The sequence below is a fragment of the Heloderma suspectum genome, chromosome 11 (genome assembly GCF_057233095.1).
Source record: "Heloderma suspectum isolate Gila_16-S chromosome 11, 16-S_ref, whole genome shotgun sequence".
In the NCBI taxonomy this organism is placed as follows: domain Eukaryota; kingdom Metazoa; phylum Chordata; class Lepidosauria; order Squamata; family Helodermatidae; genus Heloderma; species Heloderma suspectum.
This window is the reverse complement of record NC_139468.1, coordinates 18272446-18297167: the sequence shown is the minus strand read 5'-3', so window position 1 is coordinate 18297167 and position 24722 is coordinate 18272446. Positions and strand designations below refer to the sequence as shown.

At 41.4% G+C, this 24722-nt stretch overlaps 1 protein-coding gene across 1 annotated transcript in view; it reads right to left on the bottom strand.

Moving 5' to 3' along the window:
- MYO5A (myosin VA) overlaps positions 1 to 24722 on the bottom strand; it is a 128194-nt gene that overhangs the window by 78225 nt on the left and 25247 nt on the right. Inside the window, exons 2-4 of the mRNA XM_084817072.1 lie at positions 14985 to 15095; positions 14126 to 14297; positions 6101 to 6245 (exon numbers count right to left, since the gene is read on the bottom strand). Of these exons, the coding sequence (XP_084673198.1) occupies positions 6101 to 6245; positions 14126 to 14297; positions 14985 to 15095 (428 nt within the window). The remainder of the gene's footprint in view (positions 1 to 6100; positions 6246 to 14125; positions 14298 to 14984; positions 15096 to 24722) is intronic.

Below are 24722 nucleotides of genomic sequence, written 5' to 3'. Positions count from 1 at the left end.
GAACTGCAGACCGGAAGGTCGGCAGGACAGCAGTTCGAGACCCGAGTGCCGCGTCACAGAGTGAGCTCCCGTCTTCAGTCCCAGCTCCTGCCAACCTAGCAATTCGAAAGCAAGAAATTGCAAGTAGATAAATAGGTACCGCTTCGGCAGGAAAGGTAACAGCATTCCGTGCGCTGGCCACATGACCACGGAAGCGTCTTCAGACAGCGCTGGCTCTTCGGCTTAGAAACGGGGATGAGCACCACACCCTAGAGTCGGACACGACTGGTTGGGGGCACCTTTACCACCTTTATTATGATATTAGCAGTTGTATCTTTTCATTCCTTTTCTGTACCATAGTGCTCTGGCGAAACTAGTATATTTCCTGCTGCCTCTAGGGCTGGTATGCTTGCAAAGTCAGGATTCCCCAGAGATAAGGGAGTTTCTGGGAAGGAGCCAGCAGTATTTAAGAACATTGGGAAGGTATCATTCTCAAGAGCAGGAGATGGAGGAAGCACAATTCTCAGGGGCCAACAATGCCATATAAGACAACCCTACAAGTTTAATAAAGCATACCTTAAGAACAAGAAAAATCAACAGAAAATCAAGTTACTCGGCCATGGAAGTTCACTGGGTGACTTTGGGCCAGTCACAGACTCTCAGCCCAACCCACCTCACAGGGTTGTTGTTGTGAGGATAAAATGGAGAGGAGGAGGATAATGTAAGCCGCCTTGGGTTCCTTGCAAGGGAAAAAAGGCGGGGTATAAATGCAATAAATAATAATAATAATACAACACAGAAAAAATTCACTTTTGAACATAGTTTAATTACTGCAAACACAGTTTCCCCATTTTGTGGATGTAAATTAATCCAACTCACCTACTGATGACTCTTGGAGTTTCAGCCCATTTGTTTCCTGTAATTTTAGTGCAGGCCAGGAAATGGGTGCCTGTTAAAGGCATAAAAACTGGGAACTGAGCAAAAATTAGCGATTGCTTTTCACAGGTGCAATTGCACTGTTCCTTGAAGAGTTTTTAGGTTCTGGTGTAGTCTGAAAGCAAATTATACAATAACCTTGCTGAAGCTGAGCAGCTCAAGGTCTGGATGGAAACCCTAATATAGTGTAGTGGGTGTCAGACTAGGAACAGGGTGACAGAGGTTAAAATTCTCACTCAGCCACAAAGCTCACAGGGTAACCTTATGCCAGTCACTGTCTCTCAGCCTTGCCTACCTCACAGTGTTTTTATGAGGATAAACCTGGGTGGGGCGGGAAGAGAGACTATGGGTAAAATCCACTGTAAGTCCTTAGAGGAGATCCACTGAAGTGAATGGGATTTACATTAGTAATGACTAACTTAAGTCTCATTCATTGCAATGGGTCTACTCTAAGTAGGACTTACATTGGATTTTACTCTTATGTATGATGCATTAAACTCCTCGAAGGAAAGGTGGGATATAAAAATGTAATAAACAATACTGAGTTCTACTGAAGAAAAGCAGGATATAAATTAAATTAAATAACTACTGAACAATATGTTGGTCTCTGCTCCGTGGTTTCCTCATCTCTGCAGCTTACTGCAGGCTTTAGCCTCCTCCACACTATCTTCTAATGTTATTTGCACTCATAATGCCACTCATATCATCTTGCTTTTCTACTGGTGCCGTTATTAATAGTGAATCTGCAGACAAAATCGTTCCCAACTCGCAATTTATTCTCTTTCTTTGTCTCCCAGTCCACTTCAAATGAAACACAGCTGTTAAAGGGGCTTTCAGTTTCTTGCCAATTACTCTCTGCATAAATTGACCGTAAGAGCCTTAATTGTTACTAACCCATATCTTTGCACACTGCAATACAGCAAGAAGAGAGTTCTTGTCATTTGCAATTTGCCTGTGCAAAAAAACCTGTAGTCTAAAGGGAAGAGGATAATACCACTTTACACTTCCTTTCAGAGATGTGGTGAGGATCCATTAACTATCAGTTACTCTCTTCATAAATTGACGGTAAGATTCTCATTGTTACTAACCCGTGTCTTTGCACACTGCAATACAGCAAGAAGAGAGTTCTTGTCATTTGCATTTGCTTGTGCAAAAAAACTGTACTCCAAAAAGAAGCGGATAACTCAACATTACACTTCCTTTCATAGACGTGGTGAGGATCCATTAGCTATCAGCTGCCAAAAGATTTAAAGATATAGAAGTACTCAGTAGACATTGTGATTGGCCAGTATGATTTTAGATAATGCCTGAGTTCACATGACATGACAACCCACCATGAGAAATAAGCCATGCAGTATGCGTTGTCATCAGAACAGATAATTAGGCAGACTGTGGGTTGTTCTCCCCCTCAGTTCTCCTGCCAGCAGATATCCCAAGGGACTTGGCGGCAGACATTTGACAGCTCCTTTGACAGCAGTCAAATGTAGCTGCAGTTACTGCGAATGGGTGGGGAAAAGGGGGTGATTTGTAAAAAGACATGTTGGGGACTTGGGCAAGTGGGGATTCAAAGGAGGGCACCCCCAAGGGTTGGGGCAATACTTTAAACCCTGGGGATCATGCTGCTAAGGAGGTGAGCTGCACCCCTTTCCCTCAACTGTCAAAGGCTGTCAAACCAGCCTATATACAGTCTCCTCTTGTCAGTTACCTTGTTGTTTGACAGCTAAAACACACAAGGTACCAGAGAAGGCAAGCCCTTCTATTTTGAGCAGTCTGAATTGTGCATTTGCACAACTCCAAAAATGTGACAAAAACGTTTTTTTAAAAGACATTTGCACACATTGCCAGGGTCAAAAAAAAATTGAAATATATTTCGGCCCTATTTTTGTGCAAATGCCTGAACGCATTTTTTTTTTTTAAAGCCAGGAACCACAATCAGGGTCACAGTTCCCGCAATGAGTGGGGCTGGCAGCAGACAAGATGGGTTCTGCAGCCACTTTCCCTGGCATTACTGAACAAGTGACAGCCCCTCCAAAGTGCCACTTGGGAGCTGTTGGAAGGATTGTCACTCATTCATGGGCAAGTTCACTCAGCAAGAGCAGCAGGCGTTTCTGCTGCTCTTGCTAAACAGCTCTCTCACCAATGCCCACAATCCATGATGTGTCCCAGTATTGGGAAAAAGGCGAGATATAAATATAAAATAATAATAATAATAATAATAATTGGCAGTGCTGGGTTCGGCCAAACACAACCCATCGTGGGTTCAACAACCCCAAGAACAAGCCATGGGTTGTCACGATGGCTTGTTGCCCGCACACAAGTCACCCTGCAGGAATCAGTCTGGGTTTGCACAATACAAGAACCCCCATGGCTTGTCACCCACAATCGGTTGTTGTGTCATGAGAATTAAGTCAATGGTACATCTAAAGGGAAGTTCTCCTGCACAAGCACCATTGAAATGAAGGGGAACTTTGCAAGGTACGTTTGTCTCTAACATCACATTGCTGAGTTGCGCTCTTAGAATAATTTAATGGTATACTGTGCTCTTAGAATCATTTAATGGTATAACCACTAACCATTAATATTGCAGTTGCTGTAGCATGTGGGCCTTACTTTTTATTAGAAACAGATTTATGAGTACATGTCCTAATATTACATGTCCTAATGTTCCTCTGAAAAGCTGCTGACTGGAGACATGGACTAACCTCTGGCTCATTAGTCCAGATTTTATGTTCCTGAACCAACCCTGCCAAGAACTTAGTGATGCCTTTTTCAATATGAAGGACTGAAGCTCTTTAGGGCTATTAATCTATCATGGCTTAGTGCACTTGAAGCTCAATAAAACCTCTAGAGGATAATTTGAAGAACGCCAACAGAATTTTTGGGGAATTTTGCACATTTTTATTTAGTACAGTATCATTTCCTCCTGTCCTACATCCCAGACACCATCAAAGCTGTAAGATGCAGAATGATCAACTGACAATGAAAAAACACTCTCTATAAAGCTAAGCACACATAGAAATGGGAATAATAATCAGCATCTGCAAAATATGACAGTTACATTCTGGACAGGAAGATGAGCCAGCAGAATGAAAGTTATTCTCCGGGGATTACTCCACTGAGGTCACTGTTGCAACTGTCTGTTAATGCTCTGTGAACAGCTTCCAGTGGGACACCTCACATGAACTTCAGGATCCAGTGCTAACCGCATTTAACCCCACATCGTTTGCACAGCAACTGGTTATGATGAATCTGTATTGGATCTTCGTACAATATCAGCCAGCTAGCAAATGGGAGAATCCTATCACAATCAAAATGTTATGCCCTTTAGAAGGACATAATTTTCTTTAATCTTTTCTTCATTTTACAGCTTAGGTACAATCTCAACTAATGGTGGCTTGCCCCAGTGTTCTAACATTCTGTGCTCAATAGCAGGAATGTACATTGTCAAGTTCTGCAACAGTTATGAAAGTCTAGGGAAAAATATTTTATTACAAATTACAAGATAGGTCTTAGAAACTGACAGTGTTAACAGCTGCTACAACGATAAAGCACTATTAATTCAGGGCAATATATATTTATTTCCTGTGTATTCCACTTTTCCTGCTAAGAGCTCAGGGCAGGATACAGGAGCTTCGGCTATTAGGTGGTATATAAATGCAATATATAAATAAAATACGTATCTCCCCCCCCCTCCCCAATCCAATCATCAAAATATACTGCCTCTTAACATGGAGCTTCCATTCGACTACTATGGCTAATACCCACTGATAGCCCCTACCTTCCCATTATGGCCTTGAGGCAACGAACTCCACATGTGTTAAGAATGCATTATGTAAAGTACTTCTTTCGTGTATCTAGAGCCTATCCATTTTACTGGATGATCCAAATTTCTAGCATCTCAAAATTATTTTTTTTTACTATTCATTCTCTCAACGCTGTTCATAATTTTGTAAACTTCCATTATCAACAGAAGAACGTTATTCTGTAAGAACTTTGTGGAATTAAATGTCCATATCACACCTATAGGAAAAAGACCAGGAGTCACCATTCTCCAAGTGACAAATATTAAGATTTTTTCAAGCGTCAACTGTTTTCTATTAATATCACCTATTTTCTATGAACACTATAAATTTTGGTCATACAAACTATTATTACATTATTTTTGTATTCAAAGCCCTTCGTGTACATTATCTTGTTATAATTCTCAAAACAACCCTGTAAATTAGATCAGTATTATTATCCCCATATTGCAGAGAGGCTGAGACTAAAAGGTTGTGACCTAGCTAAGACAATCTAGTGAGTTTATATAGCAAAGGTGAAATTTGAACCAGTGCTTTCCTTAGTCATAAGTCAGTTTCCTAGACACCTCCTTGCCTCAGCTCACTTATCATTTAAGTCTGCCACAACTCATAGAATCATAGAATCATAGAATAGTAGGGTTGGAAGGGGCCTACAAGGCCATCGAGTCCAACGCCCTGCTCAATGCAGGAATCCAAGTCAGAGCATCCCTGACAGATGGCTGTCCAGCCTCGTCTTGATGTCCAGCCTCGTCTTGAATGACAGAGAACGAACAATACTCCTCCTAGGTATTGGTACTTCTTTACATCAGTTTTGGTGTTTGTTACAAAATGCAGGTATCTCAATGTATGGACTCAGGTGCCACTTAAAATTGCAATTATTTATTCCTTTAACAGATAGTGACCCTGCTTGGACCTAACAGCAGCATTTGACAGCAATTTGTGGACTGATTAATTAACTAATGCATGGTTTGTTTGGGGGATAACTTGGGGTTGTTTAACCCATGAACAACCCCAAGTGCCCAGGTTCAGACATCAAAGGAACAACCTACAAATGCTGTATTCATAGGTTGTTCCTGGAAACCAGAAGTGGCTCGCACATGGCATGCATCCCTGCAATTCATGGGTTAAGTCTGAACAGGGTCACCATCATAATCAAGATGCACATTCTACTTAATTCTAACAAAGCTGTTCTGTTATTCATATTATAGGTGGTCTGTCAGGCATTTCAACTCAGATCATTTATAGAGTTAGCTTGTGATATTTATTAAAACATCTGAATAAGGAAAACCCTTCCAGAACCTTTTCATCTTCCTCAAACAAAACACTAATCACAGACAATTATGTTCTTTTGAAAGGACAAAGAAGAATGCCTCTATCCCACAAACCTGGCCATTTGTTTATATGCTTCCTCAGCCACAGCAAAGATGTGGGGATCCATATCCCCCATGTTCTGGCCACTGTAGGCATTGATGATATCTTCACCATAGATAGGCAGCTGTTCATAAGGATTTATGGCTACTAAAACTATACCTGCAAAATAAAAAAGTAAAAATCAGATGATGTTACTGGCAAATATTAAATTGGGTGGGGGGGAGCAATAGGAATTTGTTTTTATTTTGTTTATAAAAAGATACATCCTGTGCTGAACTGCAGGGAGCTTCAGTTTTCCCTTTTTGTTTGGCAAAGTATTCGTTTAAAGAAAAAAAAGATAATCAGCAGTATAAAGGCAAAACAAACATATGTGATCATTATTGCTCTGGTAACAATAAAAATGGAGACCATAATTCCCATGTACAGTGTCAGCTGAAAACCTCTTCCTGACTCCTCAGTCTTCATGAATGGGGCCATAGCTCAAAATCATGGCTAGAGTCTAAAACACCCTTCCCCAACCTCATGCCCTTCAGATGTTTTGGACTACAACTCCCAGCATTCTGGATGGTCATTTTTTAAAATGATTTATTTCATTTTTGTACCACCCAATAGCCAACGCTCTCTCGGCAGTTCACAAAAATTAAAACAATAAAGTACAACATAAAACAATATAAAATATGAAAGCTCAAAACTACAATATAAAGGTACAACCGGAACAAAACCTAGCAGCAATGCACAGATTTAAAATACGTATTTAAAATGGCAGAGCTGCTGGCTGGGGCTAATAGGCGTTGTGGCCCAAAACATTTGGAGGGCACCAGGTTGGGGAAGATTGGTCTAAAGTTACCTAACTGAATCACTGACCCGTATTATGATTGCCATCTGCAATTAACTATAAATAAATGTTTGTTTTGAAACAGGAAGGCAGGTTGCCAATTCAGGTGTCCTGACATCATGCAAGCACCGCCACAGTTCACTTGGGAAAAGAGTGTTTGTTTCTTTGCTGCAAGTGAAGCATCCCCAGTGAATAGGTGCTTGCTATCTTTCTAAAATGAAGAAAATAATGATTGCTACTCTTGAGACAGACACAAAAGTGAGAGGAGGGGATAGGTGTTTCCACAGTCTTTTGAAATAGCTCTCAAGAAAATGGGCTTATACTCAAATGATTTTAGGCACAGCCCAACAAACATTTTCCAAATTACATCAATTGTTAATATGCTCTTACTAACCAATTATAAATGCCAACAGTTAAATCCACTTAAACTGAAAATGAATCAAAAGACAAAAAAAAATTACTACAGAAGGAAGGGAACTAAAATGTTTTCATTTCGAAGGATTTCCCAAGCAGGACCACAAATATCTTTTTTGAGGTCGTGGAGAAAAATAAGTTGTTTTAATAAACTGACATGTTATTGTTTTCTCTGTAATTATATATACATTATGGACCCATTGGGTGGTATCCAATGCCGCCACTCCACTTACACTATTGCCATAGTGGTAATGTAAGCAACATGTAGTGCAATGCCAAGAGGGTATGCTGGCGCAACAGGTTTCCCAGAAAACCTATCACACCAGCATACACTACTGGCGCTGCACTAGAGGTCACTTATGCTAGCACTATGTCAATGGCGTAAGCGGAGCCACAGTATTGGATACTGCCCAATATCATCTTATAACAATATAGATGTGTAATAAAGCGGGGAAATCATTTGTTCTAGTAATAGATCTACATGAAACAGCTTCCGTTTTATCTATATTTTTCACCTAAAAGTCCCAAAACCAAAAATCCCATCCACCTTCCTCATTTACTCCAAGTGAGGTTTCTTTTTTCCTAACAAGACAGGATAAGATTAGCAGTCAGCAAGTATACTGCAATCAAGATTACACACACATCATATTATCCATCTTAAGTCAAACAATAAAACAATATCATCAATTAGATATCACTTCTACTAATAGTGAGAGGAATTTGTAACTATGAAAATATATGCTAGGGTAAATTAAAAAAAATAATTCTAATCTCAAAAGAGTACAATGGTAGAGTTAAAGGAGGAATGTAAACCTGGGATATTGGCGGACAGCGGATAGGGGCAGGGGTCTATAGGAAGGAACAAAGAGTTGTGGAAGAGTTTGAAAACTGGAAACCCTGCATAAACCCTTCCTAATCTTCAAGCTTTCCTAAAATGTTGCCTTCACCTTTTAAAATGTAGCTTCACATCTTGTTTCAACTCTCAGGACTAAGATAGATGAGCACCGGACACCACAACTATAGCCAGGTTATGCAATTAATAATGGGATCATTTCTATGCAATAAACCAGTGACCTATTCATATATAAAGGAGTTAAACTAGAGGTTACCAAATATCCTTGCCTCATTTCATATATCAGTACAGTCTCTAAAAGCTTGGATACATAAATGTATGAGGCTATTTTGTTCAATTATAGCAAATTAGAGGTAAAAGTCAAGGTAAGTTTAATGCTATGTCAACATTGGTAAGAAATCCAGCTAATGTCTATTCTATTGTGTTGTTAGACACCTATGTAGATCTAGACCAGGAACAGAATAACCCAATCATCTGGTCACTCCAGTTTTACATGCCCAACTAGACCACATACCTCCGTTTTCAAAACATGGGTTTTAACTGTTTTAAAAAACATTATAGCCCTAAAGGTTGTGCCAGAGGTATTCAAAGGACTTTAAAAATTGATGCCAAGAATGCATTTTTTCACCTAGGATGTGTCACTTATGAACATTTATTCAGATTAAGAAGGAGGCATTTTTACAAGTGCGATGGCAGCACATTTGTTTAAGGATATAAGGCAATAGCCCAGCCTTCTCCCATGTTTTGGACTACAACACCCATCATCCCCATCAACTGGCCATGCTGGCTTGTGCTATTCAGAGTTGTAGTCCAAAGCGTCAAGAGGGCACCTTGGGGCAGGCTGCCATTGGGGATGGGCAAACCACGGTTGCCCGACCTCGTTCAGATTCTCCTAATTCCAGTTCAAAGCTCAGTTCGCCTCATTCCCGTTCTTGTCTGCAACCCATTTTTCTTTTCATTCAAAGTGGTGAAAGTGCGCATTTTTCAACAGGAAAAGTGCACATTTCCATGCACATTTTTCAAAAGTGCACTTTCCCCCCATTGACTAAAGTGTGAAAATCCTTTTTTTTTTTTAATGTGCATTTTAAAGTGAACATTTCTCACAAAATTACACATTATTTTAACACGATCACAAGTTCAGGAACGTGCAAGCTTTTTCAGGAAAATGTGCTCAGGTTTGGTGTTGCGAACAAGGCCAGTTTTGATGATTTGCAAACAGGAACAAAATTCTCAAACATCCCTAGCTGCAACAGCCTCTGCAACATTTACCATTATGAAGGGCTTTCGTGCCAAGAGACATTATTTGCTATGTTGAACCGGTGAGGTCAGAGGGTAGCTGAAGCCGAAAGATACAGACTCTGCTATAGCCAAAGCTAGAAAACAGGAGAGGTAGGCTACATGAAGCAAATATGTAACAACTGTATTTTAATCACTAAGGAGGGCTGGGAGGATGAATTAGAGACGTGACTGAAAGGTTGCCTGCACTCATAAAGCCCACTGACAGGTATCCCTTTCTTCTCATCCATGCGGGAACAAATGATACCACCAAGCGGAGCTACGAAGAAATCACGTCAGACTTTGAAGCTTTGGGAAGGAAACTCAAGAACTTTGGGGCCCAGATAATTTTCTCATCCATCCTTCCAGTAGTTAGAAGAGGGATAGAAAGGGAACAAAAAATACTCCGGGTGAATGACTGGCTACGAAGGTGGTGCCGACGAGAGAGATTTGGTTTCTGGGACCATGGGCTATACTTCCTGGAAGATGGGCTGTTGGCAAGGGACGGGTTGCATCTCACAAAGGATGGGAAGAATGTGTTTGGCCACAGCATGAAGAACTTCATCAGGAGACCTTTAAACTGAATCCTATGGGGAAAGGAGATGTAAAGTTGGGGGTAACAATGGACCAAGGCTCATGCACCGCAACAGAGAGAACAGCTCTAATAGCGCCCAATTTCTTCAGAAACGTGTAGGAAGAAAGCCAGACTATGAAGCACATGGTCTTCGATGTCTATATACTAATGCCCAGAGTATGGGAAACAAACAGAACGAACTTGAACTCTTAATACAAGAGGGAAATTATGACTTGATAGGTATAACTGAGACTTGGTGGGATGATTCTCATGACTGGAATACAGCAATTGAAGGATATAACTTGTTCAAAAAGAACAGGAGGAACAGAAAGGGAGGTGGGGTTGCACTGTATGTGAAAAATACATATCTCTGCACAGAAATACAGGAGGATGAGCTTGGTAGCCCCATCGAGAGCATCTGGGTTGAAATAAATGGAGCAAAGAATAAAAGGAACCTGGTGGTCGGAGTCTACTACCGACCACCCAATCAAGGAGAAGACAAGGATGAAACTTTTGAAAAGCAAATAGCCAATGTTTTAAGGAAGCATGATGTAGTATTAATGGGGGACTTCAATTTCCCCGATATTTGTTGGGAGACAAATTCTGCAAAACATGGCCCCTCCAGGAAATTCCTGACTTGTGTGGCAGATCACTTCCTCCTACAGAAAGTAGAGGAAGGAACTAGAGGATCGGCTATCCTTGACTTGATCCTAACCAACAGAGATGACTTCATGGATAAAGTAGCAGTTACAGGAACTCTGGGGGAAAGCGACCATGTTGTGCTTGAGTTCTTGGTTCTAAGGGAAGCAAAAGCCGAGCATAGTCAAACGCGTACCCTGGATTTTAGGAAAGCTGATTTTAATAAACTCAGAACAATGATCAGTAAGGTCCCATGGCAAGCGACGCTAACGAGAAAAGGAGTCCAAGATGGGTGGGAGCTTTTAAAAAAGGAAATTCTCAAGGCACAATTACAAACCATTCCAACAAGAAGAAAAGGTGGAAGACAACAGAAAAAGCCTGGCTTCACAAAAAGCTTAGGGATGACCTGAAAACAAAAAAGGACACATATAGGAAATGGAAAGAAGGCCAAGTAACAAAGGAAGAGTACAGGCAGGTAGCACAGAATTGCAGGGATGGCGTCAGGAAGGCTAAAGCTGAGAATGAGCTGAGGTTAGCAAGGGATGCTAAAAACAACAAAAAGGCTTTCTTCAGATACGTGCATAGTAAAAGGCAGAGGAAAGAAATGGTGGTTCAGCTATTAAATAAGGATGGCAAAACGATAACAGATGACAAAGAAAAGGCAGAGGTGCTCAATTCCTACTTTGGCTCAGTCTTCTCCCAAAAGAGGGTCTATGACCCCCCTGGCAAAGGCGAAGTACAGGCTGAAGGGGCAGGATTGCAGCTTGAGATCGATAGGCATATGGTCAAGGAACACCTAATGACTTTGAATGAGTTCAAATCTCCAGTGCCAGATGAACTGCATCCTAGAGTCATAAAGGAACCGGCAGAAGAACTCTCAGAACCTCTGTCTATTCTCTCTGAGAAATCATGGAGGATGGGGGAAGTGCCAGATGACTGAAGGAGGGCTAACATTGTCCCTATCTTCAAAAAGGGTAAAAAGGAGGAACCTGGGAACTACAGACCAGTCAGTCTGACATCAACCCCTGGGAAAATTCTGGAGCAGATGATAAAGCAATCCATCTGCAAGCACCTTGAAAACAATGCCGTGATTACTCAAAGCCAACATGGATTTGTCAAAAACAAATCCTGCCAGACGAATCTGATCTCATTTTTTGATCAAGTAACCTCCCCTGTAGACTGTGGGAATGCTGTAGACATCATATACCTCAACTTCAGCAAAGCTTTCGACAAAGTGCCCCATGATATCCTGATGAGCAAACTAGCTCAAAGTGGGCTAGATGAAACAACGATCCGGTGGATCCACAGTTGGCTACAGAATTGGACTTAAAGAGTGCTTATCAATGGGACCTTCTCAAACTGGGGAGAGGTAACGAGTGGGGTACTGCAGGGCTCAGTCCTGGGCCCAGTGCTCTTCAACATTTGTATTAATGACTTGGAGGAGGAGGTGCAGGGAATGCTGATCAAATTTGCAGATGACACAAAATTGCGCGGGATAGCTAATACTTTGGAAGACAGAAACAAAATTCAAAGTGATTTGGATAGACTGGAGCACTGGGCAGAAAACAACAGAATGACATTTAATAGGGATAAATGCCAAGTTCTGCACCTAGGAAAAAGAAACCAAATGCGCAGTTACAAGATGGGGGATACGTGCTTCAACAACACTACAAGCGAGAAAGATTTTGGAATTGTTGTCGATCACAAGCTGAATATGAGCCAACAATGTGATGTGGCTGCAAAAAAGGCAAATGCTATTTTGGGCTGCATTAATAGAAGCATAGCTTCCAAATCCCGGGAAGTACTAGTTCCCCTCTACTCAGCACTGGTTAGGCCTCATCTGGAGTACTGTGTCCAGTTCTGGACACCACACTTTAAGAAGAATGCAGACAAACTGGAGAGGGTTCAGAGGAGGGCAACAAAGATGATCAGGGGACTGGAAACAAAGCCCTATGAAGAGAGACTGAAAGAACTGGGCATGTTTAGCCTTGAGAAGAGAAGACTGAGGGGAGATAGGATAGCACTCTTCAAGTACTTGAAAGGTTGTCACAGAGAAGAAGGCCAGGATCTCTTCTCGATCATCCCAGAGTCCAGGACATGGAATAATGGGCTCAAGTTGCAGGAAGCCAGATTCCAGCTGAACATCAGGAAAAACTTCCTGACTGTTAGAGCAATATGACAATGGAACCAATTACCTAGGGAGGTGGTGGGCTCTCCCACACTGGAGGCATTCAAGACAAGGCTGGACAGCCATCTGTCAGGGATGCTCTGACTTGGATTCCGGCATTGAGAAGGGGGTTGGACTCGATGGCCTTGTAGGCCCCTTCCAACCCTACTATTCTATGATTCTATGATTCTATGACTGCATCCCAAGCTGGCAGTATTTAATAGGAAGCAGATCCAATTGATTTCAATTCATTCCAAGTAGACCCTCAGCTCAAGGCTACTTCAAACATTACCTTGATGGCTTGATAACTGCCAAAAATCTAGGTGGCTGCGATGACATTTGCTTCCAATGTGTATTGGCTAGATTATGTTAAGTACCTCAATCAATGCCATACCTCCCTAGGTTCTTAACTTGCTCTTTGTCCAAATATTAGCACAGCCCTGACCATGTTGCTAAACAGCCATGTTTTGATAATATTTGAATCAGTCCCAAGCTTTATGACAGTATATGGCTCTAAAACTCCTTATGTTTGTTGTTTTGCAATTTACAGATCATGTGATTCGATATGCTTACATTTAAAATAGCAGTGTCTTTGTCTGTTGCAACATGAGAACTATTACCCATGACCAATAGAAAATAACTTTTTTTAAAGTAAAAATTTAAATTAGTCTTTCAGCATATCAGCCTATTTAGTTTAGCAGTGCATACCAGGGATTACTGGGTATTTGATTAAAATTTTCAGTGACAAATTGGAAATAATTTCCAATTGATTACTGATTAAGGATGCAATCCCATGCATGTTTAGACAGAAAAAAATCCTACAGCTCCCAGCATGCTCCAGCCAGCTATGCTGGCTAAGGAATGCTGGGACTTGTAGGACTTTTTTCTGTCTAAACATATATAGGATTGTGCTATTACTTATTCTAAAATGTACAATCTGCTTCTAACCCATGTTGAATTATGATCCATATTAGCTTTCTAACCCATCTGCTGATCTTTCCTTTATGCCACTGTTTTAGTCTTGTATTATTATAGTATTGTACTATTATACAAGTTTTAGGATGTTTTATAGTTTAACTTTTTATAGCTATTAGCTGCCCTAATTGTTTTTGGGAAGGCATACGTATTTTTTTAAATAAACCAAACAAGCACTGAACTCTAAGTGCAACTCACATTGAATGGACTTACTGGGGGAAGGGTGGGTTCACCCTGGATCTTCATATTTCCATACCTATTTATCTGACACAGCCAGCAACATAAGGAAGCCCAGTTCTGTGCTTACCACAATATGTATAGATGAGTTTTGAGTCTATAAATCGAACTTTTAAGTTATGGAGAACAGCAGGTTCATGGAGATAGCTGAGCGCTGTCAGATCATTTTCACCCACAAGTATATCAGGGTTTCGCAAGGGTGGTAATTCCTTGGTTTTAGGATCAAGACTATATTCAAGATCCTGAAAAATAAATAAGACCATATACATTACATTTAAAGACATATTTTTCCATTTCTCATATGGTTCATTTGCCAGGTGGCTAGAAAAACTGTGGTAAAAGAAGTCTTACGCATACAAAATGATCACACATAGCTTCTTTTTTTTTTAAGTGGACAGATATAGACCCGGTTCCACTTTTAATCAACAACCTACAATCAGCTGAATCGTAGGTTGTGACTGTGATGTGTGAACCCAGAGCACTGGGTTGTTTAGGGGCTAAACAGCCCAGCAGTTAACCTATGGTTTGTTGTTGGCTTAACCACTGGGTTGTTTAGCCCCTAAACAACCCAGAGCTCTGGGTTCACGTTTCACGCTCACAACCTACAACCTAACCAATTATAGGTTGCTGATTAAAAGCGCAATTGACGGGCGTGCCGGAGGGAGTGCAATCACTCGCTCCCACTTGTGCATAGCAAACCCACAATTTGCTATTACATGCGAACTGGCCCATTGCTGGGTATACACAGACTATTTTATTTAATTTTAAATATACTGTAAGCCATGTTGAGAATTGTGTATAACAGGCAGAATACGAAATACTCTACATAAATAAATAGGATCACACCATGAAAATATAGCCTTTTTCATCAAAGCATACCAATTTCAATCAGTGTTGCAATGAGGGATAGCAATAACAGCTAACATTACCTTGCCATCTTCCAGCCGAAGATGGAGGACTTTGTCTCCTGGTTTATAATCTTTCAGAAGTTCTGCTGACTTCCAGACTACTTCTGGATCAGGTATCCAAATCCTTGCAAACTGCAAACCAAAATAAAAGTAAAAAAGGTTAGCTCAATTTTTTAGTGATTTGTATCAAGATAATAAACAGAACCACACAGATCTGTACACATTAACATTCTCAGCTCTTCTCCAACTGTCTCTCAAATTCTCCGTTTCTTTTAAATCTTCCTGAAGGTCTTTTAGTCTCAACTCCAATCTTGGCCTCACATTGGCTGGGAAAAAGTTCCCTCTTGAGATCTTCCAAACAGACATGCCGTGGGATCTGGGTGCATGTCTACAATGTGCCAAGCAAATTCAGTTTAAGATATGGTCTGATAACAAGAAGAATTCTGCAGTGAAATAGCTACAGCAAAGTAAGCAGAACAGAGCCAGCTCTACCATTCCTAAGCCCCCTTACTACTACATCTCTGACAACTTAGCTGTGTAACAGCTGGTTCTCCCAGCTCTGTCAAGGCTCAAGAGTCCAGACCTCTCTCGTCCAATTTCTCTGATCCACTGTTTTACTTCAGGATTTTGGATCTCTTTCGCTGGCCTTCTCCTTCAGAATCCCTGCATGCTCCTCTTTCACATACCCAGCTGAGAGCTACTCCGCACATCAAAGCTGTTGCTTAGCAAATTGGTGGAAGAGGGGAAGGAATCTTCAGAAGGGAGCACCACAGCGTTGCACCCTCCACCTGATCTTATTTGCTACTGCTGCCATATTCCAAATGAGCTGCAGCTATGGATGACAAAATCCTCTACTATCATCTTTTATTGTTGATGTACATTAGCAAATGTTTCCCCAGCCCAAGTGAAACATGGTACAAATACTACCTAAGTTTAGTTTACTAAGAGTAATTTTTAAAACTGTTATTACATTATTTATTACATATGTATGCTGCCCAATAGCCAAAGTTCTCTAGGCAGGTCACAACAATTAAAACCATAAAATACAGCACAATAAAACATAATATAAAACTTTTAAAAGTTAAAAACTGCAGTCTAAAACCAAAATAAAAAAAAAACAGCAGCAATGTAAAGTTTTAAAATACAATAGGTTTTAAAACAACAGAAACGGAGACTAAAATGACTAGGAAAATAAGGTCTTCACCTGGCGCTGAAAAGACCACAACATAGGCACCAGGTGAGCCTCTCTGAAGAGGGCATTCCACAACCAGGGTGCCACAACAGAAAAAGCTCTCTCCTTAGTAGCCACCCTCCTCGCTTCATTTGGCAGGAGCACCTGGAGAAGGGCCTCTGAAGATGATCTTAGGGTCCGGTCAGGTATATATGGGAGGAAGCAATCCTTCAGGTAACCTGGGCCCAAGTCATTTAGAGCTTTTAAAGTTAACACCAGCACTTTGAACTGAACCTGGAAATGGACTGGCACAGGATAAAAAATTGTCACCTTGGCAGATCGAATAAACACTGGGCTGAACCAATGAAATAACATTTTGACCAGCAATGGTAACAACATAATGGCGGCAACAATACTTTGGCAAATGGAGGAATGGACAAAGATGAGTAAGGCCTGCAACAAAGCACAATGTGTTCTCTGCCCCCCACCCACAACAGAAGTGCTCTTATTCAGGGAGCCAGCCAGCCCATCAGATCCTTCCCCAGGATATTATAAGCAGTAAGAGGCTAATTCTCTTCCCCCTGCACCTTGTGGTTTTCCCTTCCAACTGATACTCAACATTCCATGGTTCCTGGAGACAACTGAGCATATGCAGTCCCCCTACTTGGAAGTCAGTTGTCTTTATTCTGAACTGTAATAACATATTGGCAGACAATTATGGTTTCTCCAATATATATCTTTAACCAACCAAACTGTACCTTGTAAATGAGTGGAAGACAGGCTACTCAAGAGAAAATGAATGCACATACAACAGGCAAGAGCAGTCTCTTTAGCAATGCATAATGAGAGTGCGACAGGTTCAGGCAGTGATCTTTGGTATGAGAATAGAGGTGATACAAGTATGTCCTTCTTTCATCTGTGAAATGCTGGCAAATATGCCTTCCTAATGTACTTGGCTTTCTGGGACCCCAAATCCCTTTATTATAGACTAAATTACCAAAAAAGCAGAAGAAGCACCTCTGTCGAAGCCCATCCTTGTCGAAGAATCCTTGATCATAGGGTAGGTCAGATCTTAGAGTGAAGTGGCTCTTCCTTCTACTCATCTGGTGCTCTACACATGCATGCTACTGTAAGAGGGACAGGGTTGCTGATTCTGGCCTTGCTTCTGATTGGAACAGCACTGAGCTGCTATTATTTCCCTTACACCAGAAGCAAGGAAAGGCTGGAACATAGCTATGGGGATGAGAACAGCAGAAAGGAGGGCTTGGGATAGTCAGGACATCTTGGACTCTCACTGTTTCCATCCAGCTAGACGTCTACCACACAGCTGAGGAAAACTACAAGTGTTCAGCTACTGAAGGTCAAGCTGGCAACCCTTCATCCCACTCTCTGTGGTATCTGAAGCCCCACAAGGAAGGCTCGCCCCACATTTTTAAGAAACACCGAACTAGACAATATTGAAATAGAGTAGGCAGTTGGAAATCATGCGAATCTCCACTTCCACTATAAACAAAGTGGCTTTCTAGCCTTCATGGCTGCATAGTTGTGCTTAAAAGTGTGTGAGATACATCTGATGAATCTCAGAAGCCACAAGAATTGCTGAACAAGATTTCCATTGGTCATGGGCTGGACTTCAGTGCCCTGATAGGAGGGGATAAGTGAACCTTGATGCAGGAATAGCTATTACAGATACAGATACACAAGTGTCTGTTTTTGTCCATGAAATGTTGAATGGAATGCTTCTATTATTCAAGCACAACACAGCACACACTGAAGTCTTATGACATACCTACAGATTCATCAGATATTCTGGAAGGGGGTTAAATAAATGTTGACTATACTAGAGAAAAAAAGAGCAATTTGGCATCCAAAGGATGTCTTGGAACCATTTCTGAAATGGGTATGCATGATTAAGCCACAGAACTTAAGGCAAGAACTACTCATCATGGGAGATCCATCAACCAGCTGAGCTTCTTTTCTGTGCTCATTTTTTTAAAAAATCATTGCACGTCATACCAGATCACCCAACTTAACTCATGCACCACGGCACAGCAACACCTATAAGCACCAATAAGCACACAGCTGTTGTAAAAAACCTAGATAATTTAAAACATCGATTAGTTATAATTTGGAATACAGGACACCACCCACACTAGCATTCATACCTACTGTGATGTTAACAGCAGCACTGAAGCCTTAGGCACTGCACTTATATCAAACATTAACCCTCCGGCCAACCTGGGACGATAGCTAACCAAAAGGGTACTAATAATATGTAGATATCCCCTTCATAACTGGTGCCACTTCATATTCCACCAGACATTTCTTAGATTGCAACACCCATCCAATGAAGTGAAAAAGCAGAACAAGGCCAGACTGTTACCAAGGAATAGTCTACAACAGGGCAGACCTAGAAGAGATAAATGACAGAACATCACTTGTTGTCATCTATAGTTTCCAGCTAAAACCACTCAAATCTCATCAATGGTCTACAGCCCATCCTGAACAATGACACATCCCACTCACGGACCTTAGGTGGTAAGTCTGTCCCTGCTTGCAAACAAAAGGGAAACAAACAGCAAATCAAACCCAGTAACAAAGGCTCAACTATTAAGTTGGTATCTGAGCTGGTACCTATAGTGGTGCCCCACTGCAGCCTGGGATTGTGTGTATGAAAAGATTTCTATTGTTGTGTTACATTTGCCCCTGATATGGGTATGACGGTGGTTTTTAAGGGATGACACCACTGTTATGCTATTGTTGTTTCATGGATTTAGCAGATTGGGCCAAGAGGCAGGGTTCTATTTTCTACATGCTTATATAACAAATTGTTATTGTTATGCCATTACTAGACTACTGAAAATGGCCAACTCATGGCCAAAACATGTTTGGCATTTGTCAAATAAGAGACATTTCATGTTTAAATAAAGATGCATCCAGCTGTCTGTTTTGAATTTATATGGTTAAAAAATTGTTATATGAATTTATAAATTGATTCTGAAGTTCATTGTTTATTTTTAATATTAGACACCCAAATTGATTGGTCATCCTGCCCTTCCTTACAGACAACCCCTAACCTAAAATAGCTACTCACCAGCAACAGGCCAGATAACAAAAGATACAAACACAGGGACAGTCCCTGCAACAAACCCAGATCCCAATGCTGTCCACATATCAGGACCTAACAATGTCAGCCACACCATCAAGGATTCATTCACCTGCTAAGCTTCCAATCTGATATATGCTACAATCTGCCAGGAACGCCCTTCTTCATTCTACATCAAAGAAACAGATCAGTCTCTCCGCAAAAGAACAAATGGATGGAAACCTGACATCAGAAATAGCAATATCCAGAAATCAGTAAATAGTTTCAACCTACTAGGACAGCCTGTAACTGACCTTAATGCGGCCATCCTTAACAAAGTGGCTTCAAAGGGAAATTCCAATGTGAAACTGTTGAATTTATCAGGAAATTCAATTCTGCCACCTGCGGCTTGTCTCAGGATTATGTGTTAATTAGTTTACCAATGACAGGAAGTTTGTGTTATTACCTACACTGCCTTGTTAGTGATGACTATTGCTTTTCTGTAACTCATCATTATTTTTCCATTTCATTCCCCTCTGATTTCACTCCTCTCCCTTACCCACCCTCTGCTCTGCCTTGCCCCACCATGATATGTATATGCCTACCAATTTAGGATTACACTTCAGGTATTTTATGAACATGGCCAGATTAACCCATGGCTAAGAGGGCTGCAGCCCACAGCCCACCATCTTGGGGGCGGGGGCACTAGCTAGCTCAGTTTCCCAGCTTTCAAATTAAAAGAAAAAGTAAGTCTATAGCCCTTGTAGAACCAGTGATAAGAGACAAAATGTTCAGGCAATTGTTTTTGTAAGAAACAAATCTGCTATCACTTCTGTATTTAACTAATTAGTGAAGTAGTCACGGGAACAGTGCTAGTCATATAAGTGTAGAGTGGCTATTTATCTGCAGAAGGTACATCCAGGTTTATTTTGAACCTATTTTGTTGGTCTACCCTCATGGAATAGTGATTACTGCCCAAAGAAAACAACTGAGAAATACAGAATTTTAGCGTAGCAGTGATTGGGCTCCAAACAGCTCAAAAGAACAGGTAGCAACAACAACAAGAGTTTGTGCTCTTTCTAGTTCAAGTCTCATTTCATGTCCAAAAAAGTGTTGTTGTTTTTTACTGACCTTGTAAACACTTTTTTTTAAGACACCCTGCCAATACAAATAAAGTCCACCATTATACCTATACTGAAGGTGAGGTCACTGCACATGAGCATGGGCTATGTTGGCCCTGCAAAGTAGTCACTGTTATTATGCTCACATCGCTGGGAGGGAGAGAATAGTGTACAATACCCCTGCAATATAGGCCAATGTTGTTACCTAGTCTGCTGGTATGTGAAGTTAAGGGCTTGGAAAATGTTTGTATAAAGCTTAGTAATAGTGCAATCCTCTACATATCTATTCCAAAAAGTAAGTCCTATTGAGCTAAATGGGATTTAGTCACAGGTAGTTGGGAATAGAGCCCATTTAGCTCAGGGACTTGCATGGGCTGCTGATGTCTATGTTCTTATGGTTAAAGAAGGGATTACTAAACGCAGATGGAAAACCACTGAATGGCCCATGAAGAATGTTGGGAAACCATGGCAGCTAAAATTCAGCAATGAAAAAGTCAGATGAAAATCTTGGGTTTTGCACGCCTGGGTCATGAAAAGGTGAGTCACCTGAAGGCACACTGGAACAGGATAGCAAAGGAAGTTTCTACAAAAGATCAGGAGGATGGGGAGGAAGTTTTGAAGGATTTGGGAGATATGGCCATTAGGGAGAGTTTTCTTCATGCTGGTCCTTACAAAAAATCCCATTATTACAGGATACTCACACAGTCTATAGATATTGAAGCTGAAGCTCAAATATTTTGGCCACCTAATGCGAAGAGAAAACTCTCTGGAAAAGACCCTGATGCTGGGAAAGACTGAAGGCAAAAGGAGAAGGGGACGGCAGAGGATGAGATGGCTAGATAGCATCACCGATGCAATGAATATGAACTTGAGCACGCTCCGGGAGAGAGCGCAGGACAGGAAGGCCTGGCGTGCCATGGTCCATGGGGTCACGAAGAGTCGGACACGACTGAACGACTGAACAACAACAACAACAACACCACACAGTCTATAAGTTAGTTGTCAATAAGGAGACCCAAATCTGCAGGCTTTAGGGTATCATTCCTTATCAACAAGCTGAAGCCACAGTTTCAGAAGAAGCACCTTTTGAATTTCTGCTATGAAAATCAAAACACTGTCTACTTGCAGCAAGGAGCAGGGAAACCAGATCACCATAGAAACCAGACTGCCAGAGCTAGCTGAGCCTTCCACATGAGACATTTAAGAGATATTAAGACCCTGCCAGAAGGCTGTTGCTTTTGAGTATGCAAGCTTGATCATCTTTATTTCTACTGAAACTACAGATAACACTTCTCGATTGAAGTCAGAAAGCAGAAGAAGAGAATTATCTGAATAATTAAACTACAGGAAGTGACTGAGCTGTGCATTGTTTTGCCATCATTTATTCTGGATTTCAACCAGCTCTGTCCTAAGGAATTAGGGCTTGCTTATATGACATGCAAACAGCAGCATATATTGTGCCAGCATGGGTTTACACATATATGCCTGGAGAGAAATGCCCTGCTATAGATCTGTGAAGCTGTCATAGCAGTTACACAAGGGTGTGCTTTTGAAACCTAGACCTAAGAGATAACTCTTGAAACACTCATTACATGGCAGCTGGAAAGTAGCACAGTTGCTCTACAAGGCTTAAATCTGGTCTAGAATAGACAAGAAAGCAGCAGTTGTTCCCAACACCCACCCATCCCACTCCACAACTGCCATCCATGAAAATAGAACACACTGGTCATAGAATGGTTTTTATAAAGCAGAGAATAAACACATAGTGGCAGCACAAGGAGTCACTTAAGACTATTTTAGTGGCTCAAATATTGTGCAAGCTTGCCAGAATCTTGCAAAGAAATCTCATGGGAAGCACATTTTCCACAAGTAAAACACAAATTATTTCTCCTCAAATACTACTAAATGACATCTAATGTTTCCCATTGCACTTCCTAGACACTTATGACAAGAACTAGGCAGACCAAAGAGTGGGCAAGAGATCCTTTGAACTCTTTCTATTGTACACACCATCAAAACTTGATTATTACATTAAAAGGACACAGATGGAATTCTGTCCCATAAAAAGAACAAAAGTGAGCTATGGCAAGATTCTTCTTGTATTTCATGATCTCAATTGAGATCACATGGGCAAGTCTTCAGACCATATTAACCACAAAACATTCAAATCACAAGATGCAGTTGAAGCATTCACCTCTTTAAGACACTTTTGTTGTTCAGTCTTTCAGTCGTGTCCGACTCTTCGTGACCCCATGTACCATAGCACACCAGGCCTTCCTGTCCTGCACTCTCTCCCGGAGTGTGCTCAAGTTCATATTCATTGCATCGGTGATGCTATCTAGCCATCTCATCCTCTGCCATCCCCTTCTCCTTTTGCCTTCAGTCTTTCCCAGCATCAGGGTCTTTTCCAGAGAGTTTTCTCTTCGCATTAGGTGGCCAAAATATTTGAGCTTCAGTATCTGTCCTTCCAATGAGCACTCAGGGTTGATTTCCTTTAGGATGGACTGATTTGACCTCCTTGCAGTCCAGGGGACTCGTAAGAGTCTTCTCCAGCACCACAGTTCGAAAGCATCAATTCTTCGGCGCTCAGCCTTCCTTATAGTCCAGCTCTCACAGCCATACATTACTACTGGGAAAACCATAGCTTTGATTAGACGGACCTTTGTTGGCAAGGTGATGTCTCTGCTTCTTACTATGCTGTCTAGGTTTGCCATAGCTTTCCTCCACTAAAAATAAGTTAATTTTTCATTAGGAATTTTGAAAACACACACCCGGGATGCAATGGAAACACTGGAAATTTCTCAAATCTCATGAAAATGCACAGGGACTGTACAAGTAAGAACAAAAGAGCCATGCTGGATCAGACCAAGGGTCCATCCAGTTTAGCATTCTGTTCACACAGTGGCCAACCAACTGCCCATGGAAAACCCACAAGCAGGATCTGAGTGCAACAGTACCCTCCCACGCATGTTCCCCAGCAACTGGTGTATATAGGCATAGTGCCTCTGATACTGGAGGGAGCATATAGCCACCAGGACTAGTAGTCATTGATAGCCTTCTCCTCCATGAATTTGTCCAAACCTCTTTTAAAGCCATCCAATTTGGTGGCCATCACTACATCTTGTCGAAGTGATTCCATAGTTTAACTGCACTGTGTGAAGAAGTACTTCCTTTTATCTGTCCTGAACCTCCCACCAATCAGTTTCATGGGATGAGCGCAGGTTCTATTATGAAAAAGGGAGAAAAATGTCTCTATCCAGTACGTTGCACAACTATACTTTTATCATTTTAAACTCAAGCAAGGAGTAACAGTAACCTCAAAGTAGGACAGATGTCTGCATAATGCTTGCTCTGTTGTTTTTAATGATGTAAGTTTATTTTGAGCATATGAAATGAAGACAAAGAGCATTTACTGACTGAAGAACATAAAATCTGTTGTTCAGTGCGTTGCCTGAACTTCAGGCAGGACACAGAGATTTATAATGCCGGACAGCACAAGACAGCATTTTGTAAGTGATATCACCAGGTTAAACATCGATCTTTTTAGCCAGCAAATAATGACTCTCATGGTTGGATCCAAAATGTTACCTTCCTCCAATGGAAGCAGTCTTCTTCTATCAAAGGAAGACTCTTTCTACCAAAAAAAGAGAACTTTTGGATCCAGCCCATCAGGTTATAATCAGTGTACCAGCTCTGATTCCTGTTTTTGTTTCTAGCTTCCTTCTTCAACATTTTGAATCATGAATTCCACTACAGGTACCAGCCCTATGCATAACATATTGTAGTAACTATATTTTACATGCAAAATAAAAAAATGTGATAAAATGCTTAAACCAATTAATACTAGCTTTCTTTTTCTTGCATACACCAAATCCAGCCCTCCATTTCACCCAGTTTCTCTTCCATTGATCAAATTAGGAGAAATTAGAATATTTGCTGGCAAATAGTGTTAGGGAGCAATCCTTTCAGGATAGGCGGCCACCTCCAAACTCGGAGTCAACCTCCTATCCAATGCATGGTGGAAGGAGCACGGAGGGGATCTTCACAACTAGATAGCCAATGTTGGCTGTCTAGCCACAGGACCTCCGAGTGGGGGTGGGGGGCAGGAGGACGCATAGGAAGCATCGTACTGGCACTTCCGCACTCCCCGACCCCGGAAACACCCCCTTTTGTCCCACTCTGTGCTGCTCTTACAAGCACAGAGCCTGGGGATGATTCACACCGCCTACGAGGTGGCAGGGGTGGGGAGGCGGTTCTCTAGGAACCAACCTCAGAGTGCGGGCTCTGAGGTCAGTTCCTGGAAATAGACTAATCCTATGGCCATCTAGCTGCTGTCTGGCAGGCATAGGATTGCACCCTTTAGGAGAAAACAATGCAGAAAG